The 19,184-nt window shown below is 48.0% G+C and overlaps 1 protein-coding gene across 12 annotated transcripts in view; it reads left to right on the top strand.

Moving 5' to 3' along the window:
* The window catches only part of CADPS (calcium dependent secretion activator), a 220,930-nt gene extending 203,231 nt beyond the window's left edge, over positions 1-17,699 (top strand). For 6 of the 12 annotated variants that reach the window (XM_074913789.1, XM_074913790.1, XM_074913785.1 and 3 more), the window contains 2 exons: positions 14,072-14,176; positions 15,926-17,698. In XM_074913789.1, coding sequence (XP_074769890.1) covers positions 14,072-14,176; positions 15,926-16,105 — 285 coding nt within the window. In that variant the 3' untranslated portion in view covers positions 16,106-17,698. Of the gene's footprint in view, positions 1-14,071; positions 14,177-15,925 lie in introns of all 12 variants that reach the window. The other 6 variants (XM_074913788.1, XM_074913784.1, XM_074913783.1 and 3 more) reach the window with 3 other exon arrangements.
* The last annotated feature ends 1,485 nt before the right edge of the window (positions 17,700-19,184 follow it).

Here is a 19,184-nt window from a genome sequence, read left to right as displayed (position 1 = left end):
TTTTCTCCTGAAATGAGAAAGCGAGCCCATTCGTCTCTGCAAGACGGAGGCGGTTTTTTTTTTTTTTCTTATCTTGATGGCAGGGTGGGATCAGCAGGGCCGGGCGGGCGTCATGTGGAGGGCACTGGGGGAGACCAGGGGTTTGCTCTGCCCAGGGCCATCCTCGGTGCGAAGGGACAGTCACTCCAGGTCCTCTCCCAGCAGCGAAGGAGAAGCCACTGCTCATCTGTTAAAGGAGGCAGCATCTCTCTCCCACAGCCCTCAGGGAGGCACAACCCTCAGTTGGGGCTTTAGCACCAGGTCCCATCCATCAGGCTCGGCTCAGTTGGGTTTTTAGGAAGCCGCTGCAATATCCCAAAGCTGATGTTGCAGCTGGTGGATTTTTGTTTCCTTTCCCCAGCCAGGAGCCCAGCATGAGTGCCAGACCCGAGGATGTGGCTCAGGACCGTCCTCATATTCTAGAAGGTGTCTGCCCTTGCTGGTAACTGACTTCTGAGTATCAGAGATATCAAGCAGTAAGGATGCAGGGCACTGCGAGTCTCAGACTTCAGCAAAATCCTTGTACAAAATTCCAGGAACCTGACTGAGCACTTCTCACTGGTTTACTGGAGGATCCACAGTCATCTCAGCATATGTTTCAATACCTACTGGTTTGGAACCTGATATCACACCTGAGTATATGGAAAATTTACAAAACACAGCTTGGCTAGATCAGCTAATTCAGCAAGTCATCTGCAGACACTTAGGCATTAGCTTCTTCTTAAAATCAAAGCTTTCGCCTTCAGCGTGGTTGCCCACTTGAATTTTGGCAGCTCCTTTAAGGCGTGCTTGCAGGATCAATGGCATTTCTTGCTAGAGTGTAAGCCTTGCACGGCACAGTCAAATGCCAAAGAGAGCCCTTCTCACCCTCCCTTCTCCTTCCCCTCCACGAACCCAAAAGCCTGGTCGTGAGTCAGTGGAGCTACTCACTGTGAGTTAGAATTACTCACAGGAGGACGGGTTGCAGGATCAGGGGAAGAACGGATATCAGACTTCGCGCCGGGCTCCCATCTAATATCTGCTTGCAGCCGCACTCACCACTTTCTCTTAGACAGACAACAACCTGTTTCCCTCCTACGCAGCTAGACTGCTCATTAGGGCACTAACTCTCTCCCACTCCCATCCTGATATGGCCTCCACTGAGCTATTTCTTCTGCGTTGTTTTTTGCTTTTTTTTTTTCTTCTCCCTCTCCCCCCCTTCCCGAGTGAGTTGTGAAATGTAGACAATTAGGCAGATTGATCTCGAGGAAGTGCAGCTTGCTTTTTTTTTTCTCCCAGTGCATCTTTGGAGGAGCCGGAGCAGCGCAGCTTTTGCTGCAGAGGCTGCTGCAGCCCTTGGCTGGCTTGGCAGGACTGGGACCCAGACCTGGAATCAGTCCCACTCTCAGGGACCTTTGCTGGGGTAAAAAAAAAAAAAAAAAAAATTAAAATTATGATGGCATTGTCCTTATATCTTCTAGGAAAGGACAAATTCTTTGTCCTGAGGGGTCACGGCATGCACTGTCCTTCTGCAGCCTCTTTTTCTTCCCATGCGCCCTCTCGGAGCCACACAGGAGCGGCAAGAGGAGCTTAGCAGGGACACTGCTCCTCAGAGCCAGCCCTCGTCCTTTTATACTCCCATATGTGAGCTTCACGCGGCAGCAAGCATGCACTCGCGCGTGGCCTCCCACCTCTCCTGCATTCCCCTTAGCAAGGCTTCTTTCCTGAAGTGCTCATTTGAGTAAGCTCCATTTAATTTATTTTAGGGAGTCTTAATAAAATAAGTCCTAGATCTGTCGCTGGATTTTACGTGCTCGTAAGGGCTTTTTTTTCCCTCTTAAATGTCTTTATTGGAACAGCTTTTCATGTTCCAGTAGACATTTGGTTGAAGACAGTTAATTTGATTTCTTTTCCAGAGGAGATTTTCCATTAATCATTCTAAGAAGGCAGACTGATTGCTCTGTTACGTTAAGGTCAGCATAGGCTTGCTAACATCATCCGCACAGTGCTTTTGAGCGTCAGAGATTTTTGTTTTAGGACCAGCACTGAGCGAAAGATCATTTATTTCCCGGTAGGTGTGAGTAGCCGAGGTAGGTTTGGGGGAAGAGGTGCCATCGTGCTGTATTGCGGGCAACAAGGCATCCTCAATCCGGAGAGAGCCTTCTGCCAAACAGCCCCTCTGCTCCCTGACCAGGAGCTGCCTGGGCACATTCATAACTGTGTACGAGTCGCATAGTACGCTCTGAGCTGAAGCTGCCTTCCAGCTTCGTTTAAGAGACCTTAGCTAATTGAAGCTCCAGCCTTGTGGGTTGTCAGGAAGGAGAGCCTGAAGGTGCTGGTGTCCCCCGTGAACCCACCCCACACGGGTGCCAGCGGAGTCTGGGGGTGCGAGGAGTGCAGGAAGGGCCGAGGCGTCCCGGTGCACACAGATGTGCGGGGCTGAGCCCTGCACAGACAATGAAGAATTGTCTGATTTCCAGCAGTGCCTCCAATCCCTCTTTTTCTTTTCTCCCCCTGCAACCCAGCCCCACACAATCACTGCCGTTGCCCGCGCCAGCCATGCATGCGAGATTATAGCCGTCCCAGGTCACTTCATTTCTCTTGATCTGCGGGTCTTTCCTTTCCCGGTGCTCCTTTAAACCTCACCCTGGATGTATGATATCAGCATTCAAAAATGCTTAGCAGGATTCGGCAGGGAATGCGTTTTCTCCAGTGTGTAACCCCAGGAATGATACCAGGGATGCTGCTCCCTCCCGTGCTCACAAAACCCTCAGGACTGAGATATCCAGGCAGCTTCTAGCTACTTTTATGAAATTTGCAGGCTATAAAAGAACCAGCACAAGTCTACCAAGTCCCACTTTGTGACAGCTTTCAATTTATCCTAATAACAAGTATAATTAAAGCACTCCATAGCATGCATTACTGGATTGCATCTTACTGAGCAACTTTGCATGCAGTTATACCGTCACTGCCTTGCACTAACAGGGCCCTGGAATCGGGACAGAAAAAAGCAGCACGCTGTGTGGATATTGTGTTTTACTAAGCTGCTTTATATAGAAACTCAGATTTTAACATGTCAACTTCATTTCTTTTTTGAAAAATGGAAATAAGCAGAGAATATTTTATAGGTTAAAAAAAGTATTTGAGAACTAGCATCTATACAGAAGTGGGTTTGTGTGTATGCGCCTTTATATTTTTTTTATGCAGAAGCTCTCATTTAGGAAAACCAAGGTCTGCAAAATTCTGCAAAGCAGCAGGTTTTTTTGGGGTTTATTTGACAGTTCCCAGCAAGTGCTGTGCACTTTGCTGAGCTGTATCTACAGCGAGGGCCCAGCACCCAGAGCCAACCTGATGATGTACCCAGGGCACCATTAAGAGCTCAGTCCCCTGCCTGCAGGTACACGGGGTGTTGTGTCCCGGCACACTCTGTAAAGGCAGGGTCTTCCATCTCAGGGACGCACGTAGCCAGGACAGGTTGCCCAAAAGGCAGCATTTTTGGCAGGTGTGTAATGTGATGCCCAAGGATTGGGGCTGTTCCTGTCTCAGGGGGAAAGGAGTCACCTGCTGAGGCCCTGAACCTGCAAATGTGCAGGCACCTGCCTTTGCTTAAGCATGGGGTGTCCCTGCTTTGAGGACATAGTGGATAAGAGAGAAGATGGAGGTGCTTCCAGGACTGTCAGTGACCTTCCTGGATCTCTGCAAGCATCGGCCACCGCATCTGCCAGTGCTGCAGTAGCTCTTTCACTGCAGTCCACCCCGAGAGAAAACTCAGGGAGTCACTGGCGTGTCCTGCCCTCCCCTCTGCCAGGGATGTGAGTGTGTGGCTCTTGCCTAGGCAGAGATTTTGGCATCTGGCTAGCAGGTAGACCACCCTGACGTACAGCTCAGGAATGCCTGAATAAGTCCAAGGTGTTACAGCCCCAGCAGCGGAGTTGCTTGTCCTCCGGAGAAGGTGCAGTACCACCTGCGGGTCCCTTGCTGGCTCTGGCTGTGTACCTGCGCTGAGAAACCTTTGCCTGTGTGACGAGATCACACGAATCGCCTGCGAAGCCGCTGACGGGCAGAGTAAACAAACCTGCACCCACCACAACGTGTGGACTTGCAGCTGCACAAAGCACGTGTAGGTGTTAACTGCTCTGTGCAGCACTGAAAGTGCAGAGTGTTAGAGATCATCTTCTTGGGCATCTTGATTTGCCGGGGACCGTGGCCCCGCTGGCATAAAAGATTCTGATCCTCCTTTTCCTCCCTGAAAAGGATTAAAACTATTTAGGGTTAAGAGCAGAGAGCAATTTTCAGGGAGGAGCGTGCGAGGTGAGTTGTGGCCCTTTGGCGAGTGGGGAATTGTGCAGTCCCACCAGCACACGCAAACGTACCCACACAAGGAGCCCCGCGCCTCCCGCCCATTAACACCCGTGGCACCGGCCCGCAGAGCCCCATCGGGTCCAGCTTCAAGCCAATTAAGGGTGAAGCGCCAGCCTGAGCGCACCCTGTTGCTGAGATCCCCAAACAGTGGGTGATCTCAGGTGCCATATGTACTGCAAAAAGCGTGCGGCACTTCAATGCGCCTGGGTCTGCGTTTCAGCTTTCATTCTGATTTCTTTTCCCTGTTTGAAAGCGGAGCTCTTGTGCAATTCAAAGTTTTTTTGTGATTTATTTTTGGGAAACGAAGAGCGGGGGGGGGGGGGAGAAGATAATATAATTCGGTGATGCCATTTGCATCCTAGACAGATGATGAGTCGCTCTGGCTAGCAGCTTAACCCTATTAGGCAACTCTGGGACCGTGACTTTATTCAATAATAATACAAATTATTTTAATAGCGAGCCCCTTTGACTTTGTAACTTCCTCGTAGAGCTACATTGTCAATGTGAATGAAATTTCATAGTCAAGGAATATAAAATAGAGTAAAAGGCATCCAGAAAACACAGCCCTGGGGTGAATATTGAAGAATACACTGTGTGTACTTGGAGCGATAGCATTATAGCGATACCAAAAATCCCCAGAAAAAAAAACGTGCAGCGGTTTATTTCAGTAATCACTCAGTGCGAGTGTGACCTGGGAGACTCCAGACAGATTCATGAGGCTTCGATAGAATGAAGTAATAAATTTTATTTTAAAAAATAAGACCCTGGGGTTTCAGAGGATTTTTATTAAATTGTTAGCACTTTACTAGATCTCTAGCATTTAATGTAGAGTTTAATAGAGAGGTTTAATTCAGAAAATGAGGGTCAGGGTGCCTCTTGTGAGGACTGCTTGCCCAGGCGTAGGCAGAGCCCTGCCAAGCACAGCTGATGGAGGATTTATTTGCTTGTAGGGGTGAGGTGCAAGTGTAGAGTCCAGAGTTTGGCGAAGAGTTCACGTATCCCAAACACTTCTGATTTGTGCTCTCTGTTCTGAACATGCCAACCCGAAGACTCTGCAAAGAAGTTAAATTAGCACACTGCAATCTGCTACCAAAACTTAAATTTATTTTCTGAAAGATACTTTCAAAGTCTGTGAACTGGGAGGGGGGTGTGTGTGAGAAATTACCTTTCTAATAGCAAACCGAGGGCTGCCTGTAGCCCTCTGGCTGCTTTGCTGTTGTGTGCTCCGAGGAGCTACACCAAAAGACCTACTTTTGATGTCGACTTTTGCATACCTAACGAGAGTGTACACACTTAGCTATGTGCAATAGAAAAGCTACCTAATGATCGGACAGTGTTGTTATCTGGCATGCGGCAGCGTAGCAGGATGATAACTATTTATTTACTCTTTGAGGATAAAGTTCTGTTATTTTCTAGTCTTTGGCAATAGCAAGAGAGCATCTGATATATACAATATTGGTGTGTATCCAATTGTTTGTGAACATCCCAAGTTTTGAAACATGATTGTGAGAGAGGAATATAAGCTTAAGCTTGAAAGGCTAAAAAGCAGAAAGCCCCACACGTAAATGCTATTATGCACTTAATGAGGCAGGGTTTAAAAAAAAAAAAAAAAAAAAAAAATCAGCCACACAAGTTGGTTTTATCAAAGAAAATGTATAAATAACAACCAGTGATTCAAACTGCCTCACAAAGGGAAAAGCAGGGACGGGAAGCTAGCACTTCACTTGTGGCATTCAGATAATAGTATTTACTACACTAATCTTTTGGGCTTAGCAATTGACAATCAATATATTATTATCAACAAGCGTTAACGCAAACAAAAAGCTTCCATTTCTTTTTTAACCGGGTTTCCCTAAGTCCCTTAAATTTAATTAAAACCGGACAGGTCTCCCTCTAGTACAAATTAGAGTTAAAATCATATTAAATATTTGTTCTATGGGAAAACAAAAGTGTCAGCTTGTGCTACCGGGTTTGGCTGCTTCTTTTTTTCTTCTTTTTTTTTTTACACACAGAGGGGAAAAAAAACCTACCAGCTACTCAAAGTTAAAATAAAGTCTCTCTCCCTCCCTCCCCGTCTCCCAAGACTACTGTCTATAACATGTTGTTCCTTATAGAAAGTGGGATATGGTGGCATTTGCTTGATTAACTTGCTCGACAAAAGTGACAGCTGCTGTGGGTGCATGTAGCTAAGCTGCACAGCGCAGTTCCGCCTTTGTACATCTGTCAGCAAAAAAGGAGGAATAAAGAGTGAAAAGAGACAAATTGGTCCCAAAAGGCAATCCATTCAACTCAGGAGGTTTGCTCTATTCAAGCACTCGCTGGGAATCTCAAGTGCTAGGTAGCTTATTCAATTTCATTCATTCTTTAGAATGAGCCCACAAGTGTTTAATTTCTTATTCTGTTGAATAAAAAGGGGGGAGCTTTTTTTTTTATTGGAAGCATTAATTGTAAGACTAGCTGATCAATGCCTGTGATATTAACTCATTGCTTATTTTCTGGTTAGCTGTGTGCTCTTAGATCCGCAGCAGCTAAACTTCGTTTCTGTAACATGGGCAATGTCACACCAATTTCTCTGCTTCTGGTAAACCCAGACACTCACAGAGATGCAATAGTCAGTCCCCTGAGCCTTGGCCCCTGCCAGCCTGGGGGAATGGGCCAAATCCTTGACAGGTGTAAATCGGAAGAGTCACTGGGTTATTACTGATGCCACCCATGGCCATGGCCAGGACACGACCGAGCCAGATGCTCTTTGCCTGTGGGGATGAGCCCCTGACCCCGCTTCAGGTTTGGCCCCCTGCCCCAGAGGTTTTGTAGCTCCAAATGCTGATCTGCCTTTGGGTGGCTCTCCTGGGCCCCCAGCAAATGGCAGAGGACAGGGAGCCTGCAAGCAGGGCACGGTGGAGTGATACCCGGCACGGAGGATGGGTTTTGTTGCATAGTGGGAAGAAAAGTTGATGAACACGTGGGATGGGGATTGCTGCGTGGGCAGGTCTCTGCCTGCCGTCCAGAAAACGTATGTTTGCAGGGGAGAAATGTGCCTTTTCCTTATTCATCGTATGGCAGGAGACCTGTCCCCGTCTCCCCATCGGCGCTGGAGACCAGAGCTATGTGTGTGCGTGAGGGACTGTGGCTCTTCACCCCTGCGCCACGACCTCCTCTGGGCCCTCCACCATCTTAACTCAGAGTTTCAGAGACACTTGTGTCACCAAGGCCCTGTCCCTGCTCTTCCCCCGCTCTCCCAGCTGTGGGTCAGCCTGGGGGACAGCATGTCTTTTTCTTCAACGAGACAAAACCCAGGTTTCCAAAACACAGCCTGAGAAATAGCTGGGGCTCAGCGCTGGCAGCCCAGCCGAGACCTCGCTGGTGCTGTCTGGGAGCAGGGCAAGAGGCACACGTGGTCCCACCACGCTCTCACCCGCAGCCAGCGTCCCGGCTGAAGCTGGCCTTCGGAGGGGGCTCTCAAACTGGGATCACGTACGCTGCCATGGACGTTCAGGCTGGCTGGGAACACCTCTCTTTCTTTTTGAAAGAAAAGAGTAGGCAGCTGCATTGGCCATGAGGCTCGATGCTCCACGCTTGCTGTCTTTACCAAGTTTTTGTAGTTGCAATGACTGCCTGGGATCAACAGCGACAGAAACATTGAGGGCAGGCGGAGAGGAACGCTTTGGTGGCCACAGAAGATTGGAGAGACGAGAATGGTCCGTCGAGCAGCCCGGGCTTCGGGGTACAAACCCGGCTGCGTGCGCGCACAGGGCACGGCGGCAGCAAGGGCAGGAGCACGCTCCCTCGGGCAGGAGGACTTCATCAGAAGAGCTCCCGCTCCCATTGACCGAGCGAGTCTTCACGCCACGCTGGCAGCTGTGTGCCTGGAGCTGGTCCCCACAAAGCACGGCCCTGAGCTGCGTGTCTGCATCCCCACCTTCCCCGCGGAGACGACACCTGCCAGGGGGAGGTGGCTGCCGTGAATGCGTGTGACAACGCCGAATACCGAATTTGATCTCAGAGCCGCCCCGGACGGGGCTGGACACGGCTCTGTCGGCTGTCACGTACTGTCAGCAGTTGTAAATCAGCACAGCCCCGCTGTGCTTTCCACCAGCTGAGCTTCTGGCCCATTGGACGGGGATGCAAACACCAGATACAAAGAGTCGGTAATTTTTTTATTCTTTTCTTTTTTTTTTTCCTGACTGCTCGAGTCACTTTGAGAGAGGGCTGTTGCCTGAGAGCAGGTTCAGTTTTCAGTCAGCACGTTCCTCTCTCCCTTCCCACCTCTGTGGTCCCCTCACCCCGTGCTGGCTCGGGGATGCTGTGGAGGCAGCTGCCCGACATCCAGTCCCTCACCTTTGAAACACCTTGAATTCAAGGCTTCATTTCAAAGCTGCCTTTCAGCATTTCAAAACAAGTCCGTGTCCTGGACAAAGAGAGGGAGCCAGCCGGCGTTTGGAGCCTCCTTGTGCAGTGTGTGTCACAGTTTTAAATAGATTTGCCCTGCTTGGATTGGTTCTGGTTGGAAAGCGAGTACTGAAATGAGAGGTCATAGGGGAGAGTTACTATGGTAATTGAGTAGTATCACCAGTAGTTTTGCTCTTATGAGCATTAAAGCACGTAATAATAGACAAACAACAGTGGTTAAAGCAAGCAGGTAGGATTACTGTGTTCTTTTGTCGGAAGTATATAATGTCTTGTAGTCAGTTTTAAAGACTTCTCAACCCCCAAATCCACCCAGCAGTCACCTGCTGAGTAATTTTGTATGCCTAATCTCTAGCCCTTAACTACAAGCTTTCTGCTAATTTGAGGCAAATGGGTATTTTTGACACTAAATAGGGCAGTAAAGAATCCCTGACCTAGAAAAACTCCATTCCAAGGCACTGAGAGCAGAAAAATATTCTTTCAGCATCCTTGTGAGACCTTTGGAATGACATAAAATAGCTTTGACTAAACTGTGCTACAGCCTTCGATTAATGGTTTGCAGAAACTTGCTGAACATCCCTACTACAACTTCCCCCATAAAACTTGTCACTTCAGATTGCCATCAGCCACCACAACAATAATCATTTCATGCCTATTGCTAATTGCAAGCACAGCTGAGGCTCAGCGGGGTGCTCTTGCACAGTCCCAGGCCTTTATACCAGCCTCAATCTGTTGTATGGCACTTGTTCACACACAAAAAAACTACCAGTAAAGGCAGAAAGAGGCAGAGTCACAGGTTCCTTGTAATCCCTCTGCTACCCTGCTGACAACCCAGCCCTATAAGCATTCCTGGTTTTGTCCCACTCTTTACAAAAGCTGAAGTGACCTTAAGCTACTAGTATGTAAGCTTTTGAATGAAGAATACAGCTCCTTCAGGTGCCTTAAGAAGCAGTGTTGCATCTGGCTTACAAGATTCTGTTTGCAGCACCCCTGGGGTGAGCTGTGGCTTCCTGTAACATGTAAAATATGAGTGTGAACTCAAGGTTCATGGCAAGGAACAGGAGGTCATGCTTCCATTCAACTCACACCAAAGAAGACGGGGGTTTGCAGATGTTCCTGGGTATGTGTAATGACACCACCTCCCGGAAAGCGCAGGAACCCAGCACAGGGCTTTTTTTTTTTTTTTTTTGATTAAATGTGCCACACTCAGTGTGTTACTTGCAGATTTATTCATATCAATTTTTGCAATTTATGTATTCAGAGACAAACTTGCTATTTCAGCAACTTATTGATCATGCTTGTGCATTCAAAAAAAAAAAAAAAAAAAAGGCAGGGGGAGGTGGGGGATGAGGCAGTTTATTGCTTGTGCTGGTTGGGGGGTTGGATGGGCAGCCGTGGAAGCCCACCCCTTGTCCTGTTCCAGCTCCTCTAATGCCTGTCCAGGAGCATCCCAGCCAGCCCATGGCCCACCTTACCTACTCAGGCAAGCACCCAGCAATGAGGGTCGCTGTGAAAGACAGAAGGGGAACGAGAAAACTAACCTGAAAGAGGGATTAAATTCCTGGCTGTGCAAATACAGTAGCTACTTGCTGTTACTGGGCTCTGACAGCACCCAAAGAGCATCTTTTTGCCTCCCCTCTGTTGTTAGCCAGGCCACACTGTGCAGCAGGCAGTGGGGGCCGTGGCATGCCTCCGTGGGGGCCCTGGTCCCTTCCCTGCTGACGTCCCTGTGGATGTGTGGCATCCACCAGGATGCACCCTCCACAGCCATCCCACACCCTGTGCCCCCAAACTGCGTGTAAGTTGTCCCCTGAGTGATGGGCAGGGATGCCGGCTAGCATCGGTAATGTGTGTGCGCAGCAGCAAGATATATGTGGAGTTGAGGTCCATGGCTATGGGAGCATCAATGAGGACTACTCGTTCTTTACAACCAGGTGTGAGAAATTTTTAGAAAATGTATTTATACTAGTTACTTCAGTGTGCCCGCGCCACAGCGTAGCTGGCACCGGGGCTCCAGAAATGTGCCTGAAATGTGTTGCAGCCCCATGACAAGACTCCAGAGTTCAGTACTGGGGCTGTGCCCTCTGCACCTTGTGTATGGGGAGAAGCCACAAGGCTGGAGCGGGAGCCCCGAGGAACCCAGCACACACCCCGCTGCCCTTCGGGGCATGGCGGACCCACCCAGGGAGATCGAGGAGGCTGGTGTCCTGGCGGGACCACACTGTGCTCTTTTGTCTGAAATGATCACGTTTCCGTTTCAGAGCATTTGGCTTTGTTGTTGTTTTTTTAATAATATAATCATATGCAAATGTTATCTTCTTTGGTAGGTTAGTCATGAATCAGAGGGCTTGTGCGTCTTATAGCACATCAACACTAGTGATAGCTAAAGGGAACATTTAATTTATGGGCTAACTTATTTTTATGAATATGCAGGGCTTAAATTCAGCAGTTGGTGTGTGCTCTATGAAGTGACGTGACGGTTTTGTGTATCAAGATCAATGAATTAGACTTTGTCTTTTTCTCATAAAGCAGAAAGTCTTTGGAGTAACTTAGCTTTGAGAAAGAGAGCTCCTTTCATGTGGCTGAGCCATACGCCTGGCTGAGCCCTTGTCAGCCTGTGCTCAAGAGGAGAGGGGTACGATTCGGATCCTGCTCAGAGGAGTCTGCATCTCCCCAGAATCCAGCGTGTTGGAGTGCCTACCAGAAAACACACAAAAAAATGTTTCATTTTGCTTAATCTGAAGGTCTCACAGCAGCAAAATCACCTTTCTAATAACCTCCGGGCAGAGGTGATAATTTCTGTTTCAGGTCCATACAGCCGTGTAGGTGTGCAGGCACAGGACAAACGGAAAGGGCAGGACCTGTCCCTGCCAGGGACTTCTCATCTCCTTTAGAGGTGACATAAACTCCCAGCAGATCCTTTTGTGGAAGAGGAGAGGCAGCAGTGGAAGGGAGAGGGCGTGTGTATGTAACATACGGTCGCTTTGTTCCTCTGTGGGTTTTGATTTAAAGAGGTGGTGGAAGGAAGCGTTCGGGTGACCTGGGCATCTGTGTTGCAGCGCAGCCCTGGGTCACAGCTAATGTCACCCAAAAGCATGACTCATTTAAGCATGCTGATTGCAGAAAAGGAACGTTGTAAACAGCAATGATTTCTCTCTGTTTGCCCCATGTAGGCCACCAGCATTACAAATGAACCCAGGCAGATTCCACAGTGACTGCAGCTGCTTTGTGCTGCCCCTCCAGCCTGGCCGCTGCCTGTCCTGGGTCATTGTCCCAGCACCCACAGGTGCTCTCTGGGGATATCCAGGGATGCTCTAACCTCTCAGACTAGTCTGAGAGATTGGAAGGTATAAAGACCCACCAGACCTTCACATCGGCCATGCTGGTCGGGCCTATACCAGCTAACCAGGATGCTTCACTCACAATTCAACCCCAGTCTGACGTCAGGACCCCAAGTGACAGCAAACAGTGTCTGAGCTTGACTTCTGCTATAAAAAGAGCTCCTGCTTGCCTGTCTCTGTTAAATTCGAGCTCTTTGCTCTTGTCACGTCTCTGTCCTGGAGATGAAGGGCCAGCAGGAAACTGCCACAAGTTGCACAAGGTGTAAGCATCGAGCAAGAGATCACCACATGCTATTTCTTGGGTGACTCTTCCACCCCTTTATTGCCTCCATTTTATTAAAAGATGGTGTAGAAATAGTACAGGAACGTCTTCACTGAAGTGAGGGGGAAAATCCTTCCCCATGCAGCATGACTAAGCTCTGCTCCTGGTGGAGGGTAGCAGCTCCCAAGTGCATTATCTTACGGTTTGATACCGTGTGTTGAGCCCACATTGCTGTGGTGCTGGGCTGGTTTAGCTTGGACTCATTTGTTTGCCTCAGTGAGCCCTGTGCCAGCTTGTGGGTGCTCCAGGACACCAGTGTCAGGGGGGCCCGATGCCGCCAGCTATGCCCTGCCCAGGGTCAGCTTATGGTGGTGGAGCCGCACGTCCAGCAGCACCATCCACACGCGGCTCACAGCAGGTGCTGGCCTCTCGGCCAGTGTTGCAGGGTGGAGGCTTAGCAAGTCACTGGCCTCCGTTTTGCCATTACAGAATATTCAGTTGTCTCCATTCCCCCGCTGCGCTGGCAGCTGCGGCAGCCAGGGAAGAGGACGTGTTTCTGTGTCAGAGACCCCCACCCGAAGGTAACACCCGCCTTAGACTGACGCGAGGTTTTAGGCTAGTGGGGAAGGAGCTGCATTTCAGACTAACCTGGATGGTGCTCGATCTAGGATTTTTATAAACTGGTCCAGTGGGGTTTTTTCATCTTTTAACTGGTTCTAGATTAACTGCAGCTGGTCTGAAGTACAGATTTTTGCTCTGTGTGTGTGTAAGCGATTGCAAGAGAAGGGTGTGACTGTGCATACACAGACCACTTTGTAATCAACTGTTGTGCTGAGCGCTGGGGGGGGCGGTTTGTCATTCCTCCCCCCCCCCACCACAGCCCCTGCTTTTCCTTCTCTCGAGGGCTCGCTGCTCGTCTGTGTGGCGTCAGACGTGCAGTGCCAGCCCTGCGTGAGCGGGGCGCTGATCCACAGCCCACCGGAGACGTCCTGCACCGCAGGGCCGGCAGGCTGCTGCCACACAGCTGCAAGTCATTTTCACAGACAAGCAGCAAAATTTCAGCCCCTGGAAGGGCCCTGTGAGTTCAGCAGCTTGAAACAAGCTCATTTGTTTGCTGCTTTTCCATATTTTATCATGATGAGGGTGAAACCAAAGCATTTCCCATGCAGCCTGGGCTGTAGGTGCTTACAGCAGCATCCTCACCTGCAGCCAAACCTTGCCCCGCACCAGCCTCCCCTGTGGAACCAGACTCACCCCGTGGCTGGTTATGTTTGAATTTCAAGATGGTAAGTAGCTTGAGTGTGGGTCTGACACACTTAAAGGCAGGACTGTGCTCTCACAGGGTGGGGGAACGGGTTAAAGAATGGATTGGGCCGAACGCACACCACTGCTGGCAAGTCCCGTCAGTGGCAAAACCAGATGACAGAAACCTTGCGGTGTGGCTGCTGGTCGTTACCCCTCCTAATAAGTTTGTTGTTATTATTAAAATTTAGCAGCTCATGCATGGAAATTCGGTGTCAAAGAAGGTGCCTGCGTCCCCCTCTAGGTCTGTTACGCCCCACGAACAGGCTGGCTGGTGGGAAAGCTTGGTGCTGACTGGGTGCTGGGGGCAGCCTGTGTTACTCTGGGCACAGCACGCAGCCCTAACGTGGTTGCTGGAGAAGTCCTGTCTCTCTTGCAGCAATGGTACACCAGCTCGATGAATGTTGTCTGCACCTGGCTGACAGACCGCATGGACCTACAGCTTCACATTTACCAACTGAAAACTCTCATTAGGATAGTAAAGGTAATCATCCGACGCGTTTTCAATCCCATCTCGTTGTTGGAAGGAGCATGTGTGTCTCTGCCTGCATGTGTGCGGCGCGTTCTCTTAGGCAAACTGTCGCCGGCAAATAAATTAAGCCATTCATTAAAATTCTTAAAAATTAAGATATTGGTGTGTAGCGTGTGTAGCAAAGGATAAACAGCAACTTGCAATGCATATAGATGCAAAATACAGGTGTGCAAATAAGAACAAAGAAACTGCTTGCATGAAAAAAGGGAAACTCTACTGCTGTTTGACCCTACCTGCACAGTAAGAGCACCAAAATTAGCCTTTTTGTGGACAAACCTGTTGATCACACCAATGAACTCCAGTGTTAAAATGGGTTAAATCAAACCAAAAGTTTTTAACACTGTTTTACTAGAAATATTTTAACCCGGCTATGGCTTGCGATTATCGTTGGAATGCAAATGAGGATTGTTCTCGTAGTTAATTGAAGTTGTTTCTTTTACAATGGGTGTATATAATCAACTCTAAGAGATCACAAAGGTGAGATAACATACCCTGAAAGTAACATTTTTTTTCCTTGAGTGCACGTGTATGTGTATATGTGTGTGTGCATGTGCGTGCCTTGGACTAATGATAATTATTTCAGTGTGAAATCACAGTGGTTTACATGAAATAATAAGATCACAGAAGGGGGTAAATATATTTTTGATCATTTTAGGTTCTATCTAATGCTTTTTGGTCTAGTATTTTATAATGTTTATGGTCTTGTGTGCAGTGAACACATTGAAGGCATGAATAAATTAAAACTGAAATGTATTAAATGTGCTTTTCATAACTGAAAACAACAGGCACAGACAAATTATTTCTACTTGTCAGCTAGCTGAGGAAAGCTTTCTTCCTTGTGCTTTATTTATACCAATATTACATTCAGAAGCAGCTACAACAAATCCAAGGACTTTCTGAAATAGCAGAACAGTAAATAGTTTCCACACAGAGCACAGAGCTGAATTAAGTGAACTACGAGGCCAGAGTTTTATCTCACAGAGTCAAGAAGTTTTTAAACGTAAATTAAAGTGAGAGATATTAATCGTAATAACAAGGGAAATATAACTAACCATGAAAATACAACTCCGGGTTCAGAATTAGGTGAAGAAAGAGACATTTAAGAAACACATGCTGTGTGCTTATGTTTATACATCAACAATTTTCTCCGGTATCCTGGACTTAGTTTATTTAATCCCAATACTGTAGGTAGGATTGTTTAATACGGAGCATTCCGGGAACGCGTAATCACGTCTGCAGTTACGGGCGATGAGCGTTCTGCTGTGTGAAGAAAAATAACTGACATTACAGTCAGGATGAATGTATCCAGAGACAAGGGACGTTTAGTTGGAGCACGTTGCTTCCATGTCTTGTTAGACCCCAGCCTACCGTACGCAAAGCTCCCCCGAGCATCCCGCACGCAGCCGCCCTGCGAAGGCAGGGATGGAGTCGCAGAGCCCGAATCTGTTGCCCAAGGCACCCTAAAGGGACCTCTGCCACGGCAAAGCGGCTGAGACACCCCCCCTTCGGCCTCTGCGCTACCCGGGGCAATGCAAAACATCCCCGGGGCTGGGATTTCCCTGGCATCCCCGGCTCTTCCATTGGTGGCCCCAAACCCCGGGCGCGGGGGCACGGGCTGAATCCCGTGGCGAAGCGGGGAGCCGGTGTCGGCCCTGACCTCTGTGCTGTCTCCTCCTTCCTCCGTGCCTCCCCCTGCTTTAGAAAACGTACCGGGATTTCCGATTGCAAGGCGTGCTGGACTCCACCTTAAACAGCAAAACCTACGAGACCATCCGGAACCGGCTGACGGTAGAGGAGGCCACGGCGTCGGTCAGCGAGGGCGGAGGGCTCCAGGGGATCACCATGAAGGACAGCGATGAGGAGGATGAAGAGGATGACTAGGGAGGCTGGCCCGGAGGACCAGCTGGGGGGTCACCTGGTATCCGTGCATGTACCTCGTCTGTAACTCAGTTAGCCACATTAGGAATTTTTATGTCAGCTCTAAATGCCCATGAGAAGTTTACCAATACAAATGCCATGTTAGCTGTGTGGTAATAAGATTAGCACCTCTCTTTGATTCATCGGTTTCCTAATTTCATATCTATATGTTCATAAGCAATATGGAGCACCATTGTTTAATACTGTTAATGGAAAAACTACATAGAAAACATGCTAGGTGTGTCCCTGTTATAATTAAAGTTTAAACAATGCTTCATTAATGTACTGTATATACATTGATGGTAAATTGTTGTGAAGATGAGTGAATCGAGTCCTTTCATTTCTTTGTTTCTCTTCTGTGGATGCCAACTGCTTAAAATTAATAAAAAACAGCTTTGTTTTTAAAAGAAGAACGAGGCAATTACAAATGATTTTTTTTTGTTCTCTCTGTTCATTTAAAAACCAGAAAACAAACAAACCCAGACAGCCGTTTGAATCATTCTGCATCCTTGTTAATGTACCAGGTTCTTCCCTTCAATATGCAGTTAACTCCATAGAGGCTACATCCCAAAGGATTAGTCATTCTAATTGCCACACCAGATTAATCCTATCATTATGGATATATCATGCCACATTACAAGTCCAAAGCGGTTGTTTTATGTTGACGTTTGCTCCTCTATATGTTACATTTTTGTTTAAATTTCAAATAACCGTGTATGTACAAAGACAACTTTATTTACAATCTTAGACTATACAAATGTGTTTATAACTAATAATATATTGAATATTTATTTCAGTAGATTGTAACCATAATTTACAATTCCTCTGTTTCACAATGGTTTTTATATATGTCATGTACATTGCATTTTGACCAGTAACTGCATGTCCATCAGTACCCCTTTCCAGAGCTTTTACTTTCTGTGTAAAATAGTGATCCATCTTGCTTTTTTTGCCTTATACAAGCCGACAGTTGTAAAAGTGTGAGAACTGTGGCTTCTCAATAAATAACTATTCAGATGTCCTAAGAATAAATTATGGAGTCTTTTTATGTCTGCCTTAGGAAAAAAAAAAAAAACAAAACCCAAACCAACAAGCTGAGATGTAAGAGCCCCCACCTCTCAGAATAAAGGCATTTTCTTTTCTCATGGCTGTTTTTACAGTTTATTAATCAAGAAGATGGTTTCCTGATTTGTTCCCAAGGTCAGGGTGGGACCAGACTGTCCATTCCCCAAGTACAAGGGCATTTCTGCTATCACTTTCACAGTTGTTTCCACTCTACATCTTACAATTTGTCTCTGGACATCTAATTGATGGTCTGCCCTGGTACAGCCCCTGTTGTTACATGGTCGTCAGCCTTGCCCACCACTTACATTCTACCATGAGGACTCAGTTTGTATTTTAATATCTCCCAAAGCAGCCAATTGCAGCAGCCTGCAGGGCGCTTACAAACACGTGGCACAGGGCAAACCCCTACCTGAAATTAAAAAAGCAGGCTGGTTTGATGGAAAGCATGTTAGACGGGGAGTTTTCCTGAGAGGTTTTGCAGTCGCTCCCTCCCAGCAGCCAATTCAAACCAAAAATGACCGCTGCTAGCCCGGGTTTCAGCCATTTGAGAGCGAAGCAGAAAAGCTGATGTCCTTCACCCCCAAGCACAGCAACCTGTTGCCACCCTGGGGAAAGAGAACAAATGTTCACCACTCGTAAATAAAAGATGGGCAAATGTTGGGAAAATGTCCTGCCTAGATGAACCTTCCTGATGTGATAAACTATTAAACTAAACCATCTTCCAGTGCCCAAGAGCCACGAGACACTCCCTGGACATACGGGAGGAGGAGGAGATCTCCGGGAAGAGCCTGTGAAGGGGGTGTTGGGTCCCAAATGAGGCTGGGCTACGGAGCCTGGAGCACATTCAGCTGCAGTGATGGATTTTGGGGTCCCTTCCCTCTGTGGCAGAGTTTAGCACCTGGCTCTGGAGGTGCTCTGAAGCCCCAGCTCGATGGCCATACCCTACACATTCAACACCCTCCTACCCGTGGTGACACACATACACCACCCCCCTGGGAACAGGGACATACGCAGGGTCTTTACTTTAGGAGTGGGTGGCAGGCACACACATTTAGCACCATTTACGTGCTGATAAGCCAGTTCATGCACTAGGATAGGGAAGTTTTGAACCCCAACTGCAGCTCAGCAGATCACTTCCTGGTTTTTGTCTTGCTCCATGATGCTGGTAGAGGGAAACATTTCCAGGAAAAGCCACCCCTGAGGACTTAGGTAGGAACCGTGGCCTTGTGGTCACTGACACAGGACGCTCTTACCTACCCTCCAGCTATGCAACTCCTCAGTTCTAAATACTCAGAGGAACTGAGGTAGCAGATAAGCGTTTAAATCACACTGAGTCTACCAAAACCAGTTCAGGTGCCTCTGCAGGTTTGTCACTGGGATGCATACAAAAACCATCTGTATCTCGACATTGTTATGCTTGGAGCCTTCAATCACACCCTGAAACCCTCACAAGATTTGCCTGACAAGACATAAAGCAATGAACAAATTGCAAAGCACCACCTGGTCCCTTCTTTCTAGGTGGTTGAGATCCACTTGAGACCCGTACACATACTGATGCATATGTGTGTTCGTGCCCTCTTCATCCTCTCCCTCAGCTGTCCCAAATGTTTATGTGAAGGGCAACAGCTCCAAGAGGAGGCACTGGGAAAGCCTTACCCGGGGTGGTCACCAGGCTGATAGCAAAGAGTGCTGGGGGAGACCCAAATTTGTAGCTCTGCTCCCAGTCAGGCACAGCAGAGCTGGAGAAACAGCTTGATTCTGCTCTGGAAATGGCTCCCTTTTTTTTTTTTCTTTTTTTTTTTTTTTTTTTTAACATGAAATATTTATTGGGTAAAAACACAGCCCACTTCCACCTGCCACCTTTCAAAATAGTGAGCCCTGCTCAGTTTTTTGAATGAAAGAGTGTGGGCGCAGCCTTCAGGAGATGATCCTTGGCTGTGCATCACTAACACACATAGGTGCCTCCCTGAAACGGCGG

This window comes from Athene noctua, chromosome 10, assembly GCF_965140245.1.
Source record: "Athene noctua chromosome 10, bAthNoc1.hap1.1, whole genome shotgun sequence".
In the NCBI taxonomy this organism is placed as follows: Eukaryota; Metazoa; Chordata; class Aves; order Strigiformes; family Strigidae; genus Athene; species Athene noctua.
This window is presented reverse-complemented; position numbering and strand designations above follow the sequence as displayed.